The sequence below is a fragment of the Sus scrofa genome, chromosome 17 (assembly GCF_054392235.1).
Source record: "Sus scrofa isolate SSC_HxYL_T2T_F1_AM1 chromosome 17, Sscrofa_HxYL_maternal_Yorkshire_Landrace_v2.0, whole genome shotgun sequence".
Lineage (NCBI taxonomy): Eukaryota > Metazoa > Chordata > Mammalia > Artiodactyla > Suidae > Sus > Sus scrofa.
The window spans coordinates 54,543,366-54,567,896 of record NC_139399.1 but is presented as its reverse complement, the minus strand read 5'-3'; the positions used below and the strand labels follow the sequence as shown (position 1 = coordinate 54,567,896).

The following is a 24,531-nucleotide window of genomic DNA, read 5'->3' as shown; positions in this document are numbered from 1 at the left end:
TGGTCCACTGGGCAAAAAGCTTCCTGCAAACGCTCTCCTGCTTAAATTTTGAACAGCCGGGAAGCTCACTGCCTTCTAGAGCCCTTTGTGTCGGCAGGCTGGAGTTGTTTGTGGGCAAAACCTTTGGGGGAGATGGGAAATCAGTGTTTATGTACAAGTCAGCCTTGGGTATTAGAAAGAGCACAGGATCTTTCTAAGAAGCCTGGCCCCACCACTTATGTGCCCCATGCCCTCTGTGTCCTTAGTTTTTTCATTTAAGAAATGGGTAGAATCCAACCTAAGATGCTTCAATTGTTAACAGGCACTAGCATTTTGTGTACCATCAAGAAAGAGAACACACCATGACAAGTTATGACATGGTGCTTTCTTGTCTCAGAATTTTTAATTTAATTTTATTTTATTTCATTTGGCTTTTTTTTTTTTTTTTTTTTGCCTTTTCTAGAGCCGCTCCCGTGGCATATGGAGTTTCCCAGGCTAGGGGTCTAATCGGAGCTGTAGCTGCCGGCCTACACCAGAGCCACAGCAACAGAGGATCTGAGCCACGTCTGCAACCTACACCACAGCTCACGGCAACACCAGATCCTTAACCCATTGAGCAAGGCCAGGGATCGAACTTGCAACCCCATGGTTCCTAGTTGGATTCGTTAACCACTGCGCCACGACGGGAACTCCTAGAATTTTTATTTTATGTTCATTTAAAGAGCTCTGAGACTTACTGAGACATTGTTTTTAAAATCATACAGCACTTTTGTGTATAAATGTAAAGGAAAATAGAAGTGATTATTTCACTTATATTTGGGAGTTCTGGAAGCTCTAAAACTTCTTCCGAATCAGCATCCAGCTCAACTAGATGTCTTTTCCACCCGGAATCTCCCTTGTCCGTGTTTTTTCATGCAACGCTGTCCTCCATACTGCTAGAAGGTTTGGTCTCGCACCATTTTTTGAAAGAATGGTCCACTACGGCCTCCAGCACCAACACGCCTACTCTGATTCTGCAGGTTTGACCCTGGTCCTTTCTCTCTCTTATCAGAAGGTTTTCACGAAACAACCAGGACTCGAGTCCCTCCCTCAAAATGGTCCTTAAATCGTTTGTGAGGAAATACACAGGAGATGCAGTTGACCAGTCAGGCCACCAGAACTAATGACCAGACCAGCCAAACCAGTTATGGCCGCCACCCCATTTAACCAAGTGTGATTGTAGGATGCTGTCCATTTAAAGACACATCTTTTTTTTTTTTTTTTTTTTTTTTTGGTCTTTTTAGGGCCGTACCCACAGCATATGGAAGTTCCCAGGCCAGGGGTCGAAACGGAGCTGTAGCCGCTGGCCTACACCACAGCCACAGCAACTCACGATCTGAGCCGCATCTGCGACCTACACCACAGCTCATGGCAATGCTGGATCCTTAACCCACTGAGTGAAGCCAGGGATCAAACCTGCATCTTCATAGATACTAGTCGGGTTCGCTACCACTGAGCCATAACGGGAACTCCTAAAGACACATCTTAATATCAGAGATACAGTGTGGAAAAAAGGTGCATTGTAGAATTTTAAAAATATCCCAATCACTGCCGCCTCTCGGGGTTTGCAGGGTTGAAGGGTGGGAAGTGTGGGATGGGCTCTGCAGGGGCTGCCCCTCGGCATTGCTCAACTGTCCCCTGACTCTCGAGGCCCTGGGCATCGCCCTTCCACAGCCGCTCGAGTTTATGGCGACAATCGCTGCCGCTGCCAGACGTGATCTCAAAGCCATAAAGTCTTTTACGGTTTCACTCTCCCCCTGAGATAAGCCCGAGGAGCCCTTCTCAAGGCCGGGGAGCAATCTCAGAGCCGCAGGGGGAGGGGCAGGCATTGCACAAGTCGGGAAATGGCACAGGTTTTATGGCCCCGACTTCTCTAAAAAGACCACGTTCTCATATCCTCAGTTTGAACCTGCTGGCGACACCTCAGCACCTGGGGCCCAGTGATACTCATTCATTTGTTCATTTATTTGTTCCCTCATTCGTTCATTCACTCGACCAGCAGGAAACCCAGTTTGGGGCACACCACTCAGATGGTCTGATGCACCCAGGGCAGATCACTTCATCTCACCTGTAAAACAAGAACAGTTCCTTTAACCTACTTCCCAGCTCATAGATTCGGCTGCATAAGACAAGGAGTGCCCTTGGCACATAGTAGGCCCACAATCAACTTCGCTGTACTCCCTCTCCCTCACCATCGACATCTGTCTCATCTGTTCTTGCTTCCTTTCCCCTCTCCAAGCTGGGAGCTGGACGGTGAAGTGCCCCAGAGTGAAGGCCCGCCCACGTCTCTCTGCTGCCTACGCTCCCTCTTAAACGGGCTCAAGGAACTCTTTGGCCTTTTTTTTTCTTTCCTTAAAAAAAAAAAAAAATTAAGGTGTTTTCAAAAAGTTTTATTGAAGTATAGTAGTTTTGCAACATTGTGATAATTTCTGCAGTGCCACAAAGAGGCTCAGTTATCCATGTGCACACATCCATTCTCTTTTGGATTCTTTTCCCAGACAGATGATCACAGCATGTTGGGTAGAGTTCCCTGTGCCGTATTATGCTGCAGGTCCTGTTGGCCAGTCATTCCACATACCTCAGTGTGCATATACCAATCCCTAACCCCCAGTCATCCCTCCCTACCCCCTCTCGTCTCCTTTGGTAACCATAAGTTTTTCAGTCTGTGAGTCTGTTTCTGTTCTTTTGTGTCCTTTTTTAAGATTCCACATATAAGTGATATCACATGATGTTTTGTCTTTCACTGTCTGATTGACTTCACTTGGTATATAATCTCTAGGTCCATCCATGTTGCTGAAAATGGCATTATTTCATCCTTTTTATGGCTGAAAAAAAATTAAGTTATGATTTCCATGTTCTAACACCCACCCTTTTCAATGTGTGGCTCTACCGATCTTGGACAAATGTATATGGTGATGTGACCCCCACAATAGTCAAGATACAGAATATTTCCACCACCCCAAGGCCCCTCACCTATGCCCTTCTGTGTGACCCCCACCCCAGCCCTAGTCCCTGGCACCTGCCTTTTCCAGAATACCCTATAGATGGAATCATAGCATGTGCAGCTTTGGGGGTCTGCCTTCTTGCACTCAGAATGATGCATTTGCCATCCAGCCTGCTTGATCAGTAGTCCTCTGCTTTTTCTTGCTGAGCAGTATTTGGCTTTCAAATCACATCTTATACTTGTGACCTGGCCTTTTCAGATGGGGTTCTCTGCCTAGGGTCTTACACAGCTGAGGTCAAGGGCTGAGTTCCTATCTGGGGAGAGATCTGCTTCCAGCCTTGTTCAGGTTGTTGCCTGAATTCAGTTCTTCATGCCAGTTGGACTGAGGTTACTATTACCTAGCTGGTTGTCAATTAGGGGGGGTCACTCTCAGCTTCCAGAGGATTGCCAGCATTCCTTGCCACGTGGTCCCCTCTGTCTTCGAAGCCAGCCACGGAGAATCTACATCGACTCCCTCTCCTGCTTCTAATTTTATTGGTCAGGAAGAGCCCAGACCCACCTCCAAGGACTCGCCTGATTAGGGAAGGCCCACCAACATTAACCTCTAATATCACGAAGTCATTGGTGCGGGACTTTCATTACATCTGCAGGATCCCATCACAACAGCACCCAGGTTCATGTCTGATTGACTAATCTAAAGACAGTGTGTATAGACCGTGGGTAGGAGTATTAGAATTCTGCCTGCAACACTGCTGTAGTCCACGCTGCCATTGTCTCTCCCCTGAACCAGCTTGAAGACAAGCTGCCATTGTCTTCTCCCCAGAAGACCACCCTGGGCTCTTCTGCTTCCACTCTTGTTTCATGTAGTCCGTTCTCTACACAGCAGAGAGTGACCTTTTAAGAACATGAATCTGGAGGTCCCTGGTGCCCTAGTGGTTAAGGATCCAGCATTGTCACTGCTGTGGCAAGGGTTCAATCCCTGGCCCAGGCAAACAAACAGTCATGAATCAGATCACATCATCTCCCTATAAAAATGTCTAAGAGTTTCCCGTTTCACCAAAAATGAAGTCAGTGACTTTTCTCTTGGCCTAGAAGGCCCCCCGGTCCTTCCTCTGCCCATCCCGACTTCACATCCTCCCAGTCTGCTCCCGCCACACTGACCACTGCGCTCAGCCTCCAAAATGCTCAGCTGGCTCCCACCTCGGAGCTTTAACACTTGCATTCCCACCACCTGGCCTGCCTCCCCCACCCCCTACACCCAGCTCTGCAGGACTAGCCCCTTCTCAGCTTCAGATCTCAGCCTAGATTCTCCTTCTCAGGGAGGCCCTCCCTGAACTCCCAATATAATGTTATCCCATCCTTAGCATTTTCAAATTAACCTATTTTATTATTTTTATTTCATGTTCACACTTTCACAATACCTTGTTTTACTTTTAATAACTTGATTGGGGGTTCCCGTCATGGCTGAGTGATTAACGAACCCGACTAATATCCACGAAGACGCAGGTTCGATCCTTGGCCTCACTCAGTGGGTTAAAGATCTGGTGTTGCTGTGAGCTGTGGTGTAGGTCACAGACGCGGCTCGGCTCTGGCATTGCTGTGGCTGTGGCGTAGGCTGGTAGCTGCAGCTCTGATTCGACCCCTAGCCTGAGAACCTCCATAGGCTGCAGGTGTGGCCTTAAAAACCAGAAAAAAAAAAAAAGGAAAAAAATGGGGAAAAAAGAACTTGATCATTTGAGAGTCTGACTGGACTATTTGAAATTATCTTTATTTATTCAAACGTTGTCTGCCTGCTCCCTCTAGTCAGGAACTTTGCCTTGCTCATCTGTGTACCCTGGTACCCAGAGAGGGGCACCGCACAGAATGGGCTCCCACTGAGTCCTTGTCGAGTGGGTGAAGGAATGAATGGACGTCTTTTGGATCGGGCCCCTCCTCTGCATCCCTCCTGCCTCCGTTGGTCCAGACCTCACCTTCGCTCACCTGCTCCAGCACATGACCATCTTCACCCATCTCCCCGCTTACAGTCCCACCATGTCCAACCCATCTTCCAGGAAGCTGCCAGAATGACCCTTTAAAAATGCAGATCTGGGAGGTCTTACTGTGGCTCAGCGAGTTAAGGACCTGACATTGTCTCTCTGGCCTTGGGTTCTTTGAGGACACAGGTTCGATCCCTGGCCTCGCTCCGTGGGTTAAGGATCTGGCATTGCTGTGAGCTGTGGTGTAGGTTGCAGATGAGGCTCAGAGCCGATTTGGCTATGGCTGTGGTGTAGGCCAGCGGCTATAGCTCTGATTCGACCCCTGGCCCGGGAACTTCCATATGCTGCAGGTGTGGCCATAAAAAGACCACACACACACAAAAATACGGATCTGGCCATAGCCTTCCCCTCGTTTCTAATCTCCAGTGCTTTTCTGTTTCCCCAGAAGAATTTCTGGTTGCCCAGTGTTTGAGGCCCCCACCACCCGGGCCTGACCAGCCATGGCATGCTTCTAGGTGTGGGTTGAGGACGTCAGTGGCATGCTGAGGGATTTTTAGAGCTACACAGGAATGGCACTGAGTGACATTGTCACCAAAGCCCGTCTCTTTACAGGTCTTACTTCCTTCCAAAAACTTTGCAGAGAAAGTTCTCCATTGGATAGCATGTGCCTTTCACATCTCTCTAAATGCTTGTCAGCTTCCCATTGGAAGAAGAAAGAGCAGAGCTTTCCCTGGGCAATCCTATCTGGCTCCACCTTAAAAATATTGTTTTCTTTTCACTCTAATTTTGCAGTCACCTATTTATAGCAAGTGACACTGCTTTCCCATTTAGGTCAGTGGTCCGTGTAAGGAGAATGTTCACGAATTGATTTAAAGAAAAACCATAAATAAGGGAAGGTGCAGTGGTACTTGGTGTGGACAGGAGCAGGGGGTGTGGACTATGACTGCAGCTTGGGGCTCCCTCGTCTCCATCTTCCCTCTCATCCACGGGCTGCGCTTCCTCTGCCAGCCCTGACTTCCCGCTCCATCCCTCGCCTCAGCCGCGACTGCATGTCTGTCTGACTATTGCTTCTGAATCCTCCAGCTAGTGAGACTTTCCCAGACTGCAGTCACCACCACCCCCCAAACTACCATCTCCCCCACTGTCTCTTTTGCTCCTTTGACTCTAAACATTCAACTGTTTGTAATTTTTCTCTCTTCAAGTGATAATTGTAAACTTTAAGAGGGAGGCACCTCATGGTATTGCTTCTCCATAACCCCCAGGATGCTTTGGCACAAGGCTTTGCCCATCAATATTTGTCAAATGATGAGCTTTCCGTGGTTCACACAACCTCTGTGCTCGCCACACAGTGATTGAGTCATCTGCGTCCTCCCCTGTCCCATCTTGGTGGCCCCTGGAGTCAGAAAATGGGCGTTTGGGTCTCAGCTCTTGGGCCAGCAATGGACGTTGGACAAGTCCCTTCCTCATTTGTAAAACTGAATAGCAAGAATACCAGACTCGGGCAGTTGTTGTGGGGATTAAATTGTGTCCAGCAATGTTTGGCATAGAGGCTGTCAATAAATGTGGTCCTTGGAAACAGGATCTGGTTTTAGCTCCACCATCATCAAACAGCTTCATGGGATCCCATGATTCAGGTCTCTTAGATCATGCCTTGGAATTTACATGTGAAACACTGATTGGAGAAATATAGGACAAAGGTGATCTGGGTTCCACAAAAGAGGAAGTAGGGCGATCCCACCAGTTTGGGGTGATAGGTCGTTCACACTGCGTGGAACTTCCTTTGGATCCTCATTCAGCCGTCACCCAGAGTCCCTCCTTCTCCTTCCTGTTTATTGAGCAGAGAGGCTCCATTTGGGATAAAGAAATAAAAGCATCTAGTATCATGGCTGGGGAAGCAATCTTTGCAGGGAGGGAGGCGAATCCCCGATTGTTAGTGAGGCCATGTGGTTTGGTAGAAGCATGGGTTCAAGTCCTGGTTCGACTGCTCCCTGGCTCTGTGCCCTGGACAAGTTCCTTCATCTCTCTAAACCTCAGTTTCGTTATCTCTAAAATGGGAATAATTGGATGTGCTGTTTGTCATGTTGTTTGGGAACTAAAATGGAAACCAAACTTGCAGCTCTGGCCACCCACGCAGAGATTTGAGATTAACTGGGGCAAAGGGCTGATGAGGTGGAGGAGCCAAGGCCAGAGGGATTTATGGCAGCCCAGGGTTTATGGTTTTGATACAGATTGATTAAGCACATTCTAGGACCGCAATAGCCTCCTTTGGCCCCCACCCCCATGTCCGTGCTGGCAGCAGCGTGGACAAAGCTTCTGTTGCAACATTATGCAGATTATTTCCTGGTGCACAGGAGTGGAGGGAAGGCATGAGGGACGATGGGGGTGGCCCAGGGATCAGGCAGGCAGCCAGAGGGTGCTTTTGAGGATGGAGAATTTAATGGTTAGCTTCTCAGTAGACGGGGCCATACTCAGGGAGCCCCCCAGTTGGGCACTCTGTACACCTCATATGCACGGCAGCTCTCATAGCTGCTATGATCTCATTCAGTTCAATCCTGACAACACCCCCGGAGAAAGCTATCATTTCTGTTTTACAGATGAGGCTCAGAGAGGTGGAGTGACCTGACGGGTTACATCAATCACTGAGCTGTGTGACTCCCAGGCCAGAACTTCTGTCACTTCCCTTTGGGAAGTGAAAAAGGTCACTCTGCTCTACCCTCATCTTCGAGTATCTCCACACCTAGGCATCCACCATCCAGTCATCAGCAAGCCCCATCCACATATCACTGAATGCCGTGGTGTGCTGGTGAATTTTTAACAACTGGTCCATCAGGAGAAGCCTTGAGTTGCAGTGGTTGCCACTTCTTGTGGTGTAAATGCTCCCACAGCTGCTATCAATGTGGCATCGCTGAACACAGAGTTGGAAAGAGCAGCTAAAAACTGTGTCTCACAAGCCATCTCCAACACACCCCTAAGGGAAAGCAAGGCTGTGGTCTCTGGTGGCCAAGGCACAAAACTGTCCTCCTAGGTTATCAAGGGAAAAGACCAAGGAATTACCAACCTGACTGGAGATTCTCAAGTGCATCCCTGCTTTTATTCTTTTTTTAAAACCACTGCTCGCTTCTGTGACATTTCCCTATGCTTACTTGTCCCCTGTTGCTGGCAGGTTGACCCACTTCCCTGGAAGTGACCCAGAATAGGGTTTCATCTTGGACCCTGATGGTAAAGACAGACCCTTGGAACCTCTTGCCATTCTTCTAGATCTTTCCATCATCTCTTATCCCTCCCACACTCTATCTACTAAGTAGTTGGAATCAAGAGACCAGATTTGAGTCCCACCTTTCAAGGAAAATTGCTTCCCCTGAGCCTCAGTTTCCTCATCTGTAAAGAGGGAGGTCATAACATTTACCCTGCATCCCTTGATGTGAAGGTTAACGAACCATTAAGGGCTGTGAAAGCATCTTGCCTGTTATAAAGAACTACCCGATTATTCTCATTATTTCTAACACCTGAAGGGGGAAATAAAAGACACCCATCCAAGATCTTAGAAAACATACGCGCCATTTATTTTGTTTTATAAACTTTTGTTAAAACACATAAGAGTAAGAAATGTTTTTTGCTTCCTTGCCCCATTGGGCGGCAGTGACGGGCTCAGGGGACGCACAGAACCCAATGGCATTCACACCCACAGGAAGATGCTGATCAGTCTGGTGGGATGCAGCCCACTTCCAGAATTGCTTGATGTGAATATCAGAATCCATGACAATCAGGGCAAATCACAGAGCAATCTGGTGATCATAATTGGTTTGGTCATCACAAGAAATCAAGGAGCACCCATTTCCGACGCTCTGCTCCCCTTTATCCACTCTTGGGAGAGCTGTGTAGATTCTGGAAGCTGCTGAGAGCTGCCTAGGGAAGGGGTGGTCTCAGTGAAGGAATTACAGGGTCTGTGCTTGCCTTCCCATCCCTCTTTTTGTCTACTAGATCTTATGTTTCGGGACCACGACTCGGGTAGTGGAAAAAAAATTTTTTCTCCAATGTGGTGTCGTGTCCTCAATAAATCCTCTTTGTTTTGTGTTCCCTGCATTGCAATAAAATTGTGAAAGTAGAAAGGATTTTTCCTCCAGGGAGGTTGATTTGGGCCTGAGAACTGGCTCCCTGGCTCAGAAGATCGCTACCTTCAAAACCACTGCTATCCCACTCCCCTCCATGGGAAATTCTTACCTCAGCTTTACTCCCACGACAGACAGAGGCCTGGGAGACATTCTAGCGGGGTTGGAGGCAGGGGCAAGCAAAGAGTGGGAATGACAAGGACCAGGATGATTCCAGCTTCTCTGCCTTGCCCCCGGCCAGTCTGAGTGCCCTGGCTGGGATTTCTGGGGAAGTGCCCCAGGAGTGAGGGGTGGCTGAGGTTGGCCGGGGTACCTTGCCCAGGGGGACATTCTCTCCTGCGACTGTGGCCTTGGCTTAGTGGAGAGGCAGCAATTGCTCTAGGACCCAGTACCCTTCACACCACCTTCACAAAGAGAAATGAGCACTAATGGTGGGATTTGAGGGCACTGGGGTGCGGCCCCCCCATCCATTCAGAAGGGTCAGCTTGAGGGGGTGGGTAGGTAGTCAGTCTGACTGTTTAGTCTCCCACCTAAGCACAGGTCCAGTTCTGGGACACATCTCTTTAATTCCCACTGGACAGTGGCATTTTCCAGAATTTTCCCCAGGCCTCCAAAATTCTGCATGGATGAGGTGCTAGCTGTTCCATCCTGGGGTTTAATGGTTCCAGAAGGGACCCTGAGTGATGGTCCCCAGCACAGGTCTCAAACCCAGTCCTTCTTACCTCGCTCCTCCCCCCGCCCTAGCCATCCCATTTCCAAAATACCAGGTCACATTGGTCCATCTCCCAGTGGACCACTAAATGCCCCTTCCCCAGATGTAGGGAGTGAAGAGAGAAAAGGGGTACAGGAGCCATGAATTCTCCTTGTTTATCAGCAAACAGGATTCTGGACCCTAACTGGATTCTAGTGCAGCCTCAGGCCAATCTTAGCTCCCAGTGTGGGCAGGGGTCCTGGAAAGAACGAGGCTTTGGCTTCTAAGGCTGGTGAAGAGGCAGGGAGTCCCTTAACTTAATCACAGTGAGGGCAGAAGGGCCTTTTCAAGGGACATGTTCGGCCAGGTGTAGAGCTCCTGATCCAGGCAGACCTGGCACCTCTCTTGACTTGGTCACTTACTAGCTGTCTGAGTTCCATAAAAATGATTTAACCTCTAAGATCTCAATTCCACCTTCGGTAATCTCTGGGTAGTAGGGAGGATGAGAGGAGATGGTACACATCAAGGGCCCGGAGACAGTGCCAGGAGGAAGCAGGAGACAGGCCCTGTGGGATAGTTGCTCCCAGGTATCACTCTGAGAGTCCCCCATCTGCCTCCTCCATCCCCAGCTTCATCTCTCTCCTCCATCCTCAGCCTCATCTCTCTCACCTGGAGGACCTCATTAGGCCCCATCTGATCTCCCCACTCCCTCCCAAACTTCCAACCTACGTAGGACGGCTGTCTTCAGCTTCTGAAAGCCCAGCTCACTGTACATCCCTCCCCAGCTACTCAGCCTGGGAACCCAGGTCGCCACGCCTCCATCTGGCATTCAAGGCGGTCCAGCATGCCCACTCTGCTCCAGGCAGCCCCATCTTTCATCACCTCCCTCCACACCCTCCTTCTGACCCCCCAGGCCTGGCCCAGGCTGTTTGCTCCTCCTTAGAACATCCTGTCTCACCTGCTGCATCAGCAGGAATCCAGCCCTTCCCCAAAGGCCTGGCACCTAGCCTGCCCCTTTCTGGATGCCTTCTTGGACCACCCCCAGCCCTCTGGGTTCCAGTGGCAACTGTCCACCTTGGACTGTTCTCTCCCTGTTGGCAGCCTGTAGGGATCATCTCTCTGACTCAGAGAATCCATCCAAGTCCCCGAAGATGGGTTAGAGGAGAAACTGCATCTTCTTTCTCAACAACCTCCTGCACTCTGCCTAGCCCCCGTCAGTGCTTTCACAGTGCTCCCGGGATGGCTGGGGAGTTGTCTGCAAGTCTTTCTCAACCTCTGGAGAGGAGGCTTTGGAGAAATGAACAGGGCTGGGGAGGGTGATGGTGGCAAGAGGAGAGGAGCCTTGGCGGCTGGGGCAGCAGCATAGGGATGGGTGAGGTGCTGCCGTCTGACCCAGCCTCGACGTGCTCTGTGTCTGACACAAGGGCAGAATGTGGGGCAAAGTCCCAGTCTGAGTGGGAGGGAGCCATGTTTAATCAAGGTCCCCTGTTGTCTCCAGGCAGCAGTCCTTTGGGGGTGAAGAAATTGGGGCGAAGAATGGGGAAGGCAGTGGCTTTGGCAGGAGAGAAGTTGTCCAAGGCAGCAGAGCACTTTCCAGCAGGGGGCTCCCCAAGTCACAGCCCCATCATCCCAAGCAGATGGTGAAGGGTGGCATTGGCGGGTGGCCCATGGCCTGAGTTCTAGGGCCTCACCCTTTCCACTACCACTCTGGGACTGGCCCTGTTGTCACAGCTTTCTTCACTGTGACCAAGTGACCCTCAGGGGCTGTCTGAGGGGGCTGGGGGGTCATCAGAGCCCCCGGCCCCCTGGTGACTTGCTAGATGACTTCCTGCTTGGTGATGGTCGGCTGTGGGATTGCAGAGGGGGGCTTGACGATGGTGGCGATGGCTCCTGGCAGGAGCTTGTAGGGCTCAGACCCCGAGCCACCTGGCGGCGAGGGCTGTGGAGTCTCAGGGGTGGCTGGAGGGATAGAGAGACAGACAAGGGCTGCTCAGAATTCCAGCCTTTTGAGGAGTAAACGAAGAGTCCTGGGAAAGTTCTTCCCCTCTCTGAGACTTTGTTTCCTTCCTCTTGTACAGAGAATTAGACGGGATATCTCTAAGGTCTCCTACAGCCTAACCCTTCTGAGTCCCAGGTCACAAAGTCTGAGTTCCCTGAGATCTGGAAGCCTGTGACTGGGCCCAGGTCCCTACAACGCCCATCTTCTCCACCATTTGACGTGGAGACTTTGCAGCTGCTTCTCCCAAACCAGGGCCCAGGGTCGTATGACAGGAACACCCTTTCTTGGAGAAAAAGAGCGGCAGTAGATGAGACCCAAGGGTCTGGCTAACTGGCTCAAAAAAAGACCATTTCTTTGATATTTAGGTAGATGAGTGTCAGAAACTAATGGCCCCACTCCAACTACAAGTTCAGAAAGTAAATTTGACCAAGACATACTTGGCCACCTTTATTAAATGGCCACCCTTCTCAAAGCACAATCTCAACGACATGCGATCCCATTGGAGTGCACCACCACGTCCCAGTGACAAGCGACGAAGAACTTTGGCCCGTGACAAACATACTCTTGGGCGATTTCCCCTCAGAGGGCGTCTAGCCCAGTGGGGGTCCTTCGCCAGTGAGAGCCTCACCCAGTTGTCTAATAGCCTCTCCTGGTTGGGTAGCCCCCCTTCATTGAAGAATTTGACCTAGAGGACATGCCCTGATGGAGTTCTCACCCCAGTGGACGTCCTCCCCCAAGTGGGCCGCCTCCCTCGGTCCAGGCTGTCGGTCGCCTCACTGTATCAACAGCCTTAGCAAGTGGACAGACTCACTCCTCCTTCCCTACCCCGGAGCCCAGAGAACTGTTTTAACCCATTTCCCATCTTCTAGACCCAGCTGTCTCCAGATTCCCATGTAGCCCCCAACCTCACCCCTTCCTGGGTAGAGCCGAAGTTGCCCACCTGCCTGCCCTCTGGGCCGGGGCCACTCACACATCTGTCCGTTGCTGAGGTGAGCAGGCATTGTGTTGGCAACAATGACATTGGTGCCCATGTGTTCCTGCATCAGGTGAGGGTGCAGGGGGTGGTGGGCATGAGGTGCATCGCTGGAGGACCCTGCAGGCAGAGGAGGTACTCAGTGAGGATGGAGAGTCTGCGATAAGGGCCACAGGCCTTGAGGCACCATCTTCCTCAAGTCTGGCCAAGAAGCCTACCCATCCAACACCAGTGGGGCCTGCTGAGTTCTAGTTTCTGGGTTAGTGAATTCCCATCCACGGGCTTCCTGAAGATACTGAGAGGACCAACAAACCAAGAGAACAAAAGTGATTTGAAAGAAACAAGGAGCATATAAGGAAGCTGTGAGATCATTTAAATATTGCAATAAGTAGTGTGTTGATTGCATGTTAATACAATGGCTCCCAAATTTCCTTGGTATGTAAGTCCTTCAACCATCCTGTCCCAACTCACCTTTCAGCCTCATCCCCCATACCTTTAGCCCAACTGACCTACTTATAGCATCTCTGTGTCCCCTGTACTTTCCTAGCTCTGTGCTTTTTTTTCTTTTTTGCTTTTTAGGGCACACCCACAGCGTAGAAGTTTCCCAGGCTTGGGGTCGAATCGGATCTGTAGCCAGTGGCCTACACCACAGCCACAGCAATGCAGGATCCAAGCTGCATCTGTGACCTACATCACAGCTCAGGCCAACACCAGCTCCTTAACCCACTGAGCAAGGCCAGGGATTGAACCCACAACCTCTTGGTTACTACCAGTCGGGTTCGTTTCTGCTGCGCCGCAATAGGAACTCCCTAGCTCTGTGCTTTTGCTCCTGTGGTGCTTCCACTGAACATGCCTTCTCTACCCCAGTGTCTACAAGTCCAAATTCCAGCTCACATATTTCTTCCTTTGGGAAGCCTCTCCTGAATCTTCCCATTCCAGTAGCAAGTAAACCACTCCTTCCTTGGAATGCTCATAGTTATTTATCTGTAACCCAGCTTTTGGAACAACCCCTCTGTCTGTGAGCATTACAATTGCAGGTGTATTTTTCATCTCTCTTTGAGGTCCTAGCAAACTGTCTGGAACACAGTAACTGCTTCAAAAAATGTGTCAGTGAATGATGATACCATATATCTAGGGTATGGTTTGATAATAGGCTATAGTTACTAATATGCAATGATAGAATTTTAGGGCTTGCAAGGGGTCTCTAAAGTACACCTGTTTCAATGATAACTATCACTTATTGAGCACCTATTATATACCAGGTATTGTTTTATGGCACTTTTCATGTTTGACATAATTTAATACAACAATCCTGAGTGTGGGTATCATTATTAACCCATTCTACAAATGAGATTACAGGGCTCCAAAAGACTATTTATCTTACCCAAGTTTATCTGGCAACAGAGCACAAGCTCTTTCCTGAGCCTGATCTCAGTGACACCTGCTTCATTACGACCCCATATTCACAGGGTCAAAGTGAGAATGAAATAAGTTACCAGATGACAGTGGGTTTCAGCTGGGGGTGATTTGGGCCCCGCAGAGAACCTTCAACAATATCTGAATATTTGTCACCACTGAAGGAGGGCTGCTGGCATCTCACGGTAGAGGCCAGGCATGTGGCTATACAAGGTACAGAACAGCCCCCTCAGCCAAGAATCAACCAGTCCCACATACCCGCTGAGATTGAGAAGCCTTGCCCTTGGCCATACCACCACCAGAAACTGCATCACCTCCAGAATCTTGAGTTCCAGCATCCTCAGTTCCATCCTGCCTCCGCCCCTTCCCGCTCACTTCCTTCAGCCCTGCCCATGGAGGCTGTCAGTTCCCTGACCCTCACCTTTCACAATCTGTTGCCATTGTTACTTTCTGTTTAGTCCAGCCAAGGTCCCCGGGCCCATCATTATAATCGCTCCCTTGCAGTCGTCCTCAACTCTCTCCCGGCTCTCCTTCTTAGCAAAACATTTCCAAAGGGCAGCCTACTCTTGTCCCCATTTCCCAACTCGCTCACCCTGGAACACCCCCAGTCTGGTTTCCTTTCCCACGATCTTCTGACACTGCTCATAATTCAGTTGCCAAGAGCCTCCAGGTCGCCAGTCCAGTGGACGGCTCCTTCCCTCCCCTGTGGAATTTAACACCGTGAAATGCTCTGTCCCCACTAAAACATACTCTTTTCTTGGACTCTGGGACTTTCCCCGGCTTTGCTCCTGTCCCCCTGGCTGGTCTCCCTCCATCTCCTTTTGTGGCACCTTGGTTTTGGGACACCACGAAGTTGCCTCATCCTCAACTTTGGGCTTATTTGAGCAACAGACTCAAGCATCCAACTGCCTCCTGGATAACTCAGCTTGGATATCTAACAGTCCTCTTGAGCCTAACTAAAGTCGAAAATGGATCTCTTGGTTCATCCCTTATCTCCCCGCAGCCACCCCCAGCCTTAGACTGTTTTTTTCTCAATCTTCTCCATCTCAGTAAATTACTCTCCTACCATCCTGTTCCTCAAAGCAAAAATGTAGGTTTCATTCTGAACTCTTCCCCTCCCCCTCACTGCCCAATCTGATCAATCTGCAAATCCTGTGAGTTCTTCCTCCAAAAAGATGTTCAGATTTATCTCAGTCCAGGCCTCCTGTCCTTCCCCTGCTTGGAGATGTTAACGTTTCTCGGGGTCTCCTGTCTCTTCTTTGCCCTCCTGAAATTCACTTTCTAGTCGATTTAAACAATCAGGATAGTTTAAAACATTAGTCTGATTTTCACTCTTCTTACAATAGTTGCAGTGAAAATAAAATGCGAATTTCTGACCTTAGCCTCCAAGACTATGTTTATGATGTGGTTTCTGCCCCATCTCCATCTTCATCTCATGCAGCTCCTCCCATCTCGCAACCTTCTCTTTCTTTTCTTTTTCTTTTTTATTAAAGGATAATTGACTTAAATGCTGCACAGTAAAATGACCCAGTCATACAAATATACACATCCCCTTTCTTATGTTATCTTCCATCATGGTCTATCCCAGGAGACTGGATAGAGTTCCCTGTGCTGTACAGCAGGACCTCCTTGCTTATCCACTCTAAATGCAACAGTTTGCATCTCTGAACCCCAAACTCTCTGTCCATCCCACTCCCTCCTCCTCATAGTTCTTGAACACACAAACCTCCCCTGCTTCAGGGCCTTTTGCACTAGTTACCCCTGCTCCCTGCTCAGAATGTTTCTCTTTTTTTTTGTTTTTGTTTTTGTCTTTTTTGTCTTTTCCAGGGCCACACCTGCGGCATATGGAGGTTCCCAGGCTAGGGGTCGAATCGGAGCTGTAGCCGCCGGCCTACGCCAGAGTCACAGCAATGCGCGGGATCCGAGCGGCGTCTGCAACCTACACCACAGCTCATGGCAACTCGGGATCCTTAACCCACTGAGTGAGGCCAGGGATCGAACCTGCAACCTCATGGTTCCTAGTCGGATTCGTTAACCACTGAGCCTCTCTTGGGTTTTAAATGTGTCTTTCCTTCCATCAGGTCCTCAGCATAAAAGTCATCACTTCAGAGAGGTCTTCCTTGGCCAGCCTATCTAAAGAGGCCCCTTTTCAGTTATACTCTAATCATATTACCAGGTTATTTCAAAGTCTGCAGCTGCCTTCTTTATTATCTACTTGATTATCATCTGATTCCACAAGCGTTTAAACACAGTGGCACATGCACACGTGCACTCGTGCACACACACACACACATACACTCATACACACACTCATATGCAACCTCCATGAAGACAGAACCTTGTTCTCTGCTGAACTTCCAGCATTTAGAACAGTGACTGGAACAGGCTAGCTTCTCAGTGACTGAATAAACAGACCATTGTCCCCATTTTCCTGATGAGGAAACTGAGGCTCAGACAGGTAACAGCGTTTGCCCAAAGCTACAGAGCGAAGAAGTGATGGAGCTGAGAGGTGAACCCAGGTCCACTTGAGCCTTATCCCTTGACGAGAGCCTGCCCACCCCACCCACCTCTCAGTGCCCCCTGGGCCCAACACCCACCTCCCAGCAGCATCTCCTGCAGCAGGTTGTCAATCTTGGCCATGCCAAAGAGCTTGATGAACTGGATCTGCTCGATCATCTGCCAGGTGATGCTCTGTAGGGTGGGCAGCAGCAGCAGCAGCTCGCCGAAGCGGCCGCGCGAGTCGTACTGGCGGTCGTTGATGTAATCCTCCAGGCTCACCTGCACCTGGGAACGCAGCCTCTTGATCTTGCCCGGGTCGCTCAACCCCTTGGCATCTGCAACAGAAGGGATCACACAAGGGGTGGGGCGCAGCTGGAGCATCTGGGGAGGTGGGACCCAGGTGTCCCCTTACTCCTGGGGCCCTGATGCCCAAGGTCACAGAGGGAGTCCTCAGCAGTGCCAGGATGAGGATTCTGGATCCTCAAGAACCAGGGTACACTAGGGCAAACTGTAGCTTCCTGGACTCAGGCAAAAAAGAGTTTTCTGTCACATTTTTTAAGACGCAGACCTGGGAGAGGGGAGGGCAGGGTGGAGAGCAGGACTGCAGGAACACACCCAAGAGGGAACCTGGCAACCTCCTCATTTTACAGAGGGGGAAACCTAGGGGGAAACCGAGGCAGGGAGCAAGCTCCAGGTCACACAGCCGCTTGTCGGCTGCGCCATGATGTGGAATTAAGGGTTCTTGACTCTCGGTTCAAGTCCCACCGTCCCGACCTCAGCACGTGCTGCTTCTGCTGCATTGGAATAGTCTCCCCTCTCCCCTGCTCCCTTGCCTGTGTCATCTTGGGGTCTCAGTATAATTGATGCTTCCTCCAGGAAGCCTCCTCTGTTCCACCCTCCCAAGTCTGAACTCTAAGTGTCCATCTTGTCCCCAGATTTCTGTGGCTCTTCCATCACTGCTGACCACAGAGGATGTAACTGTCTCTCCTGCTAGACTCTGAGCTGTCTACAGGCAGGCACACGTCCCTTCTGTCCTTTTAAACCCACCGTCTAGCACCATGTGTTGTCAGTATTTGCTGAATAGATAACTAGATGAAGGGATGGGTACCTGGATAGAAGGATGAAGGAATGAAAAAATAGTCAGTGGATACATTCTAGAGCCTTAACCTAGAAGGTGATTCAAGTGGTCATCCAGTAATTAACCTCCATGAAGGAGGTCACACATTTAACTCCTCTTTTATGGATGAAATAAATAGCAGAAAGAGAATTTTACCCACATTTCCAGCCCAGGGCTCTCTCTCCTGGGCCATATTTGTGCATTCTTTCGTTCAGTTAGGAAACATCTGTTGAGCGCCACCAACATGCCTGGCCCTGTCTGAAGTCGCCTGCCCCTCCAGGGCAGGTTGCTGACTTTGACCAGGCATCAGGAATCCTGCATGTTGTACTGAGCCGTTGTTATCTGACCAGCCCCGTGTGGAGCACTGGGGGAAAACAGCCTGGGCCAGGCTCTTGAGGAGACTAGAACTAGAGATCTTAGCCCCTCAAGAAATGAGGAAGAGCGTGTGGTAGGTAGGAACATGAGCTAGAGAGCTGGTTGGTCGGAAGTTCACATCCAAGCTGTGCCATTTCCTGATTGTGTGACCTTGGGCAAGTTCACCGATCTCCCTGGGACTCAGTTTTCTTATCTATGAAATGGGGGTAATAACAATTCCTACCTCACAGGTACCGTGTTGCAAGTAACAAGTGAGATAACCCACATGGAGCACTGAGAATGGTGAGTGCTCCATCGATGGTGCTCATTTGCTCTCCATCACTGTTATTACTAGAGGCCCTCTCCAAGCAGGGAGGGCCTGGCACTAAGCCCAGTGCCTGGCAGGCAGTAGGTCCTCTCTAATATGGAAGGAGAGAAGCAAGCAAGCAGGCTTTCAGAGCCCAGATGTCTTGACATTATGAAGTGAAATCAGGCTTTGCACGAAGGCAGAACTACAATGAGCTTGTGTGAAAATGCAGGTGGAGGGGTTCCCTGGTGGCCTAGTGGGTTGAGGATCTGGCATTATCACTGCTGTGGTGCAGGTTCAATCCCTGGCCCAGGAATGTCCATGTGCCATGGGCACAACAACAACAACAACAAAAACCAAACAAAAATGCAGGTGGAAAGTCAGTAGATGGAATGGGGAGAGTGGGGAAGCAATATTTTCATCCTGCTAATGCAGGGTTAGGAGATACTGCCTACAGTTGATAGGACAAAAAATAAAAGCATAAGCCATGACATTATAAAGGCCATCAGTAGAGATACTGAAATAGCAAGAAAAATATATTAGGGGGATAGGGGAGAAAAGATGGGAGTGTGATAAAGAAAAGTGCGATCCTCAACCATCATAGGAGGAACAACTATGTTCTGAAACAGATAAATCAAGAACTAGAAGGCTTGGCATTTTATTTAGAGCTGGAGAGGTCACTGGCAGAGGAACAGGAAAAGTAAGCGGAAATTGTGGAGCTCCCACTGCGGCTCTGCAGTAATGGACCCAACTAGCATCCATGAGGATGAGGGTTCAATCCCTGGCCCTGCTCAGTGGGTGAGGGACTTGGCATTGCCATGAGCTGTGGTGTAGGTCTCGGATGCAGCTTGGATCTGGCACTACTGTGGCTGTGGTGTAGGCCAGCAGGTGCAGCTCTGATTTGACCCCTCGCCTGGGAACTTCCATATGCCACAGGTGTGGCCCTAAAAAGACAAAAAAGAAAAAAAGGGAATCGGAAATTGTTCCCTTTGAGGAGGAGATTCTGGACAGGAAAAGTGGGGTGGGGGAGTGTTTCGATTTCAAGTATGCGTCGGGTTTTTTTTGGTTTTTTGGTTTTGTTTTGTTTCTTTTTGGCTGCACCTGCGGCATTTGGAAGTTCCCAGGCGAGGGATCAAACCCGCACCACAGCTGTGACCTGCACCATAGCTGTGGCAATGAGGAATACTTAATCCACTGTGCCGCCAGGGAACTTCGTGTAGATATTATTTTGATTTAAAAATTTTTGAGAGGAGTTCCCCTGGCTCAGTGGTTAAAGAACCCAACTATTAACCATGAGGTTGTGTCTTCGATCCCTGGCCTCGCTCAGTGGGTTAAGGATCTGACATTGTTGTGAGAGGTGGCTCGGATACTGTGTTGCTGTGGCTGTGGTACAGGTCAGCAGCTGTAGCTCCGCTTGGACCCCTAGCCTGGGAACCTCCATATGCCACAGGTGCAGCCCTAAAAAGACAAAAGGAGAGAAAAGAAGGGGGTAGAAAGTAAGGAGCAGAAAGTGGAGAGGAAAAGAAAGGAGGATAAGGTGGGAAAGAAAAAACCAAGCCTCTGGAGTAAGTGCGCCCTGTCAAGTCCTATCAGCCTTAATGTTCCTCATCTGTTAAATGGAGCTAATAAGAATGGCCTCTCCTGGTTGTCGTACTAAAGAGATGAGGTGGTAAACCTGGGGTATGTACCCCAGTAGGAGGAGTTTGATAGGGCATCTGGAGCATCAGGGGGAGGTGGCAGGTGGGGGCAGTACCTGGGTCAAAGAAGATGATGGCTTTGAGGCAGGCGTACTCGTTGTCATCGACCTGCAGCTCCTGAAAGGGCAGCACCAGCTCATCCAGGATGCGCACAGACACCCGGTTCATTTCTGCCAGCTCCGGGCAGTGCCGAGGGATGATGTAGTCATTGCCTGGATGGGTTGGGAAGGTGAGGGCATGGGTGGACCCCTTCCTCTAGCTTCGGACTGGCCCTGCCCTTTGCAGCAATGAACTGGTGCCCATGGGAGGACTGTAGGGACTGTCACACCCATTTTACAGATGAGGAAGATGAGGCCCAGATGAAAGGAATGAATTGCTTGAAATCTCTGGACTGGATGGGGAGTCTGGCTTCCTGGGACCCCTTTTGCATCACCCAAGCTCCATTCTCCAGTGTGGCAACAGACCCACGAGACTGTTGACATTCAAGGCCACTGGAGAGGCATAAAAGCACTGAGGATAAGGGCTAAGATTCTGGAACTAGACTGCCTGGGTAGAATCCTGCTTCTACCACTGACCAGTCAGATGTAATTGGATAAATTACTTTCTGTGCCTCCGTTTTTTTCCATCTGTAAGATGGGGATGAATTATAGACTTCTCATAGGCCTGTTGTATTAAAGGAGGTAATATTTGTAAAGTACTCAGACTAGGGCCCATGATGTGTCCTATATAAGCATGTAAAATAGTGAACAAACATGCTATGAAGGGCTCGGTGACATAGGCTTGGGGGTTTGTGTCATTCCTGGCTGCCTTTTTCTCTGACTCCAACAAGCGCATCAGAATGCATAGGTTATTACAGATCTGACCTCGACTGTGCTCTAATTTAATGCTGGGGGATTTAATTCCTTGCGTTCATATTTCCTTGCATCTAAGTGGGGTGTTCAGTTAAGAATACTGAGGACAGGCCCATTCTTGATCTGTCGCCCTTGCCCCTGCACAGCTGTGTTAATGTCCCATGCCTGGGTGTGCTCCGTGCTGGGCACGCCCTCTGTGGAACCCTGGCTGGGCAGACAGCATCCTCACCGAGAAGCAGAACATCCTTAAACACCATAGAGCGCTTGGTGGCTCCCAGCAGCAGGTGCTCGCCGGCGTGGGCTCTGAGCAGGGCCACCTGGAAGAGAGAAGGAATGGCGTCTGAGGTTGGCACCCCTGGGAAGGCCTCTCCTGGCCAACTCAGTGACCTTGGGCAAGTCAGCTTCTTGCCTTTACCTGCTTGAACTGTAAAACCAAAGGATGCTGATTATCGAACCCTTGCAGGCACCATGCAGACTTCTGTCACTCACCCCAGTGCCTTTCTGATCGAGAGGCAGAAGACCTGGACTCAAACGCCCAGCTCTTTGACTGCCTTGCTGCGTGACCTTGGGCAAATCACTCTTTCTTACCAAGCCTCAGTCCCCGTATCCAATGCTACCCAGCCTCCTAGGTTTCAATGGGGTGGTGTCCAAAACAAATCAAGACGCAAACAACTTGGAAGGTGGTTCGTGGGACGGTGTTGACAGACACAGGGCATTCATTGGCGGGCAAACCCCCCCCCCACTTGTGCTTCATTCATATTGGACAAGGTGAGCTCCTTATGCACCATGAGTGGGGAGCTGGGAAGCCTTCTGGCCCTGGGTCCAGCCCCCTAACATGGCACCTGTTCTGGGGGGTGGGGGTGAGGATGTTAATGATTGTCCTGTGTTACTGTCCACCCATCACTGCTCTCTGAGAATGCTCTGAGCCCCGGCCAGGGAGGTTTGGGTGGGAAATCGAGGTTAACAATTGCTCAGCTTGGGGGGATCTTCTTGCCCTGCCGAGCCTCTGGGAAGGCACAGGAGGGATTAAATATTAATGCAGACTCTCCAACAGAGGGGACCAGGGCCAGAACATAAGGAACAGGGGAGAAGGCAGGGGCAGCTCGGCCAAGATCCCTGTCCTGTCATCCTTCCCAAAGCAGAGAGGAGTCCGTGTGAGAGGATGTGTGACCTAGCCTGTGTCGGGGTGAGGGCCAGCCAAACCAGTGTTCTCACAGCATGTCCCATCATGGCCTACGCATATTATTCCAGGAGAGCCTGGGCATCAGAGGGCTTTGAGGAGCCCTGGGCTCCCAAAGTTCAACAGCTGCCTTCCTTGCCTGTGAGGTTCTCAAAACTTTAATAGACAGACATGTAGCTGATCTTTTGTACAACTGTGCAAAGCAGAGAAGCAGATGCACCAGGAACTGGTGTCTGCAACACTGTTCCTGGGGGCCCCAGCTTCCCTCACAGCTGAGAAAGGGACCCAGTCCTGCTCCTCTTCCCCAAACAAGGAAAATGTCTACAGAGGCCTGGAGTGCCCTGGGCAGGAGCTACCATTTGCAGTATCTAAGAAATTCCCTTGTCCTCAGCTCACACCTCTCAGCACCCCCACCCCGCCCCTTTCCCCTGGGATGTCTTTGGTATTCCAAAGAATGTACTTTTTTTTTTTTTCTTTTATGGGCTGCACCTGCTGCATATGGAAGTTCCCAGGCTATGAGTCAAATTGGAGCTGCAGCTGCCGGCCTACGCCATAGCCACAGCTGCGCCAGATCTGAGCCACCTCTATGACCTATGCCACAGCTCAGGGCAACGCCAGATCCTTAACCCACTGAGCGAGGCCAGGGATGGAACCTACATCCTCATGGACACTATGTCAGGTCCTTAACTGACTGAGCCACACATAGCAGGAACTCCCAAAGAACATACTTTGGGAAATACAAGGCTGGGCTAAACCATCTTGGTGGGATACAAGGTGACATCTAGGGAGCCCCCTGTGGCCCGGGACCCTGCAGGTGCCCCAGTACATGCTTTATGCTTTTCAAGTGGTATTGACCTCAATCCTCCCAACAACTTTCCGAAGCGGATATTACAGGTCCCACTTTACAGATGAGAAAACAGAGGCTCAGAGAGAGGAAGTCATTTGTCCAAGATCCCATAGAACATTTACGTTAGAGCCAGGGCTCAAGCCCAAATCTCCAGATCCCTGTCGCTGAGCCCCTGCCAACATCCTCCCCTGGGGAGCTGACTGGGGCAGCAGCGAAGGGGCGACTCGCCTGGACTTTGAAGCTTGCCTGCCTGTTCCAATGCTGGCTGCATGACCTTGAGCGAGTTACTTAATCTCTCCGTTCCCCAGTTTCCTCCCCATAAGATGGTCATCATAATAGTATTCACCCCTTAGGGTTGTTGGAAGGATTAAATGAACTAATGTTTGTAAAGTGATTTAAACAGCTCCGGGCACATATGAGCACTTTGTGTGTGTGTATAAGTACAGTCAAATCAGTCCAAGGCTGTATCCCGGTGGGCTAGCAGCACCCACTTGCCCAGGGCCTGCACTGCCCACAGTCCACGTCCATCCTCACCTGGTCGTCCAGGGGGAGCTCACAGAAAGCTGGGATGTACTTGGCCCACTCGACGAGCACCAGCAGCTGCTCCTTCATGGACTCGCACACATCTGCGATGCTGGCGATCTTCTTCGCCCGGATGTCCCCGTTGATTCCAGAGACAGGGGAGGTGATCTGGGGCAGATGGAGGAAAATGCTGGGGACCACCGGGCCCTCTCTATGTAGTCGGTGCCCTGCACCGAGCCCCCGCCCCAGGCAGTTTCCCTGTCTGGCAAAGAGGTGCTGGACTATGGGTGCCTTCTCAGCTCTGAAGGAGGCTCAGGGAAACCCGAGAGGGGGGACGCCGAGGGGGCAGTTCGGAGAGGAGGGCTGTCTCTGGGCCCATACCTGCCACCTTCCCCCTTCCTCCTCCTCCACCAACTCCTTAGAACCCTAACGGACCCCTCAGCCCTAGAAGGGAAGCAGGGCAAAAATCCTCATTGGATAAGTGAAGAAAGCCCTCTCCAGAGAGGTCCTGTGACTTGCCCAAGGTCACACAGCAAGGGATTGGCTGAGGCCCGGTTTGCTGCTCTGTCCACTTGTCCACTCGTCTGCTCTCTCAAGACTAAGTGATCTCAGGCCCTCAGTGAGAGCAAAAACTGCTTGGCTTCCAAGGTGCAGGCCCCGCAGGACCCCCCCCACCCCCAGCACCAGATGTGGGTTCGAATCTTTGCCACTAAACTGGCTGCATGACCCTGGACTCAGGTTTCCCCTGCGTGATATCCAAGGGTCCTTCCATCTGTTGCTCCAGAGCTTGGCAGGGCAGGACAGGGATGGAGCTGAGATTCTCTTTTGGAGCAAGAGATCCCCAGGTGGGTGGAGGGTCCCCCGGTACCTGCTGGGACAGGACCTCAGCCTGCAGGAGCGCGTTGATGGAGGGCAGGCTGCTATCCTCGTAGCTTGACCTGCGAGTGCTGATCCGGTCCCGTTCGTTCTGGACGGCTGGGAGGAGGCAGAGAGAGGTGAGGGGGGTGGAGGGCAGGTGGGGAAGAGGGGGT

General features: G+C 50.6%; 1 protein-coding gene across 10 annotated transcripts in view; it reads right to left on the bottom strand.

Annotated features, from left to right (window-relative positions):
* Positions 1-8,479: 8,479 nt before the first annotated feature.
* The window catches only part of HNF4A (hepatocyte nuclear factor 4 alpha), a 64,228-nt gene continuing 48,176 nt past the window's right edge, over positions 8,480-24,531 (bottom strand). For 2 of the 10 annotated variants that reach the window (XM_005672953.4, XM_005672951.4), the window contains exons 4-10: positions 24,369-24,475; positions 23,513-23,668; positions 21,181-21,268; positions 20,157-20,312; positions 16,724-16,960; positions 12,648-12,830; positions 8,480-11,697 (exon numbers count right to left, since the gene is read on the bottom strand). In XM_005672953.4, the coding sequence (XP_005673010.1) occupies positions 11,555-11,697; positions 12,648-12,830; positions 16,724-16,960; positions 20,157-20,312; positions 21,181-21,268; positions 23,513-23,668; positions 24,369-24,475 (1,070 nt within the window). In that variant the 3' untranslated portion in view covers positions 8,480-11,554. The remainder of the gene's footprint in view (positions 11,698-12,647; positions 12,831-16,723; positions 16,961-20,156; positions 20,313-21,180; positions 21,269-23,512; positions 23,669-24,368; positions 24,476-24,531) is intronic. The other 8 variants (XM_085002892.1, XM_005672952.4, XM_085002894.1 and 5 more) reach the window with 5 other exon arrangements.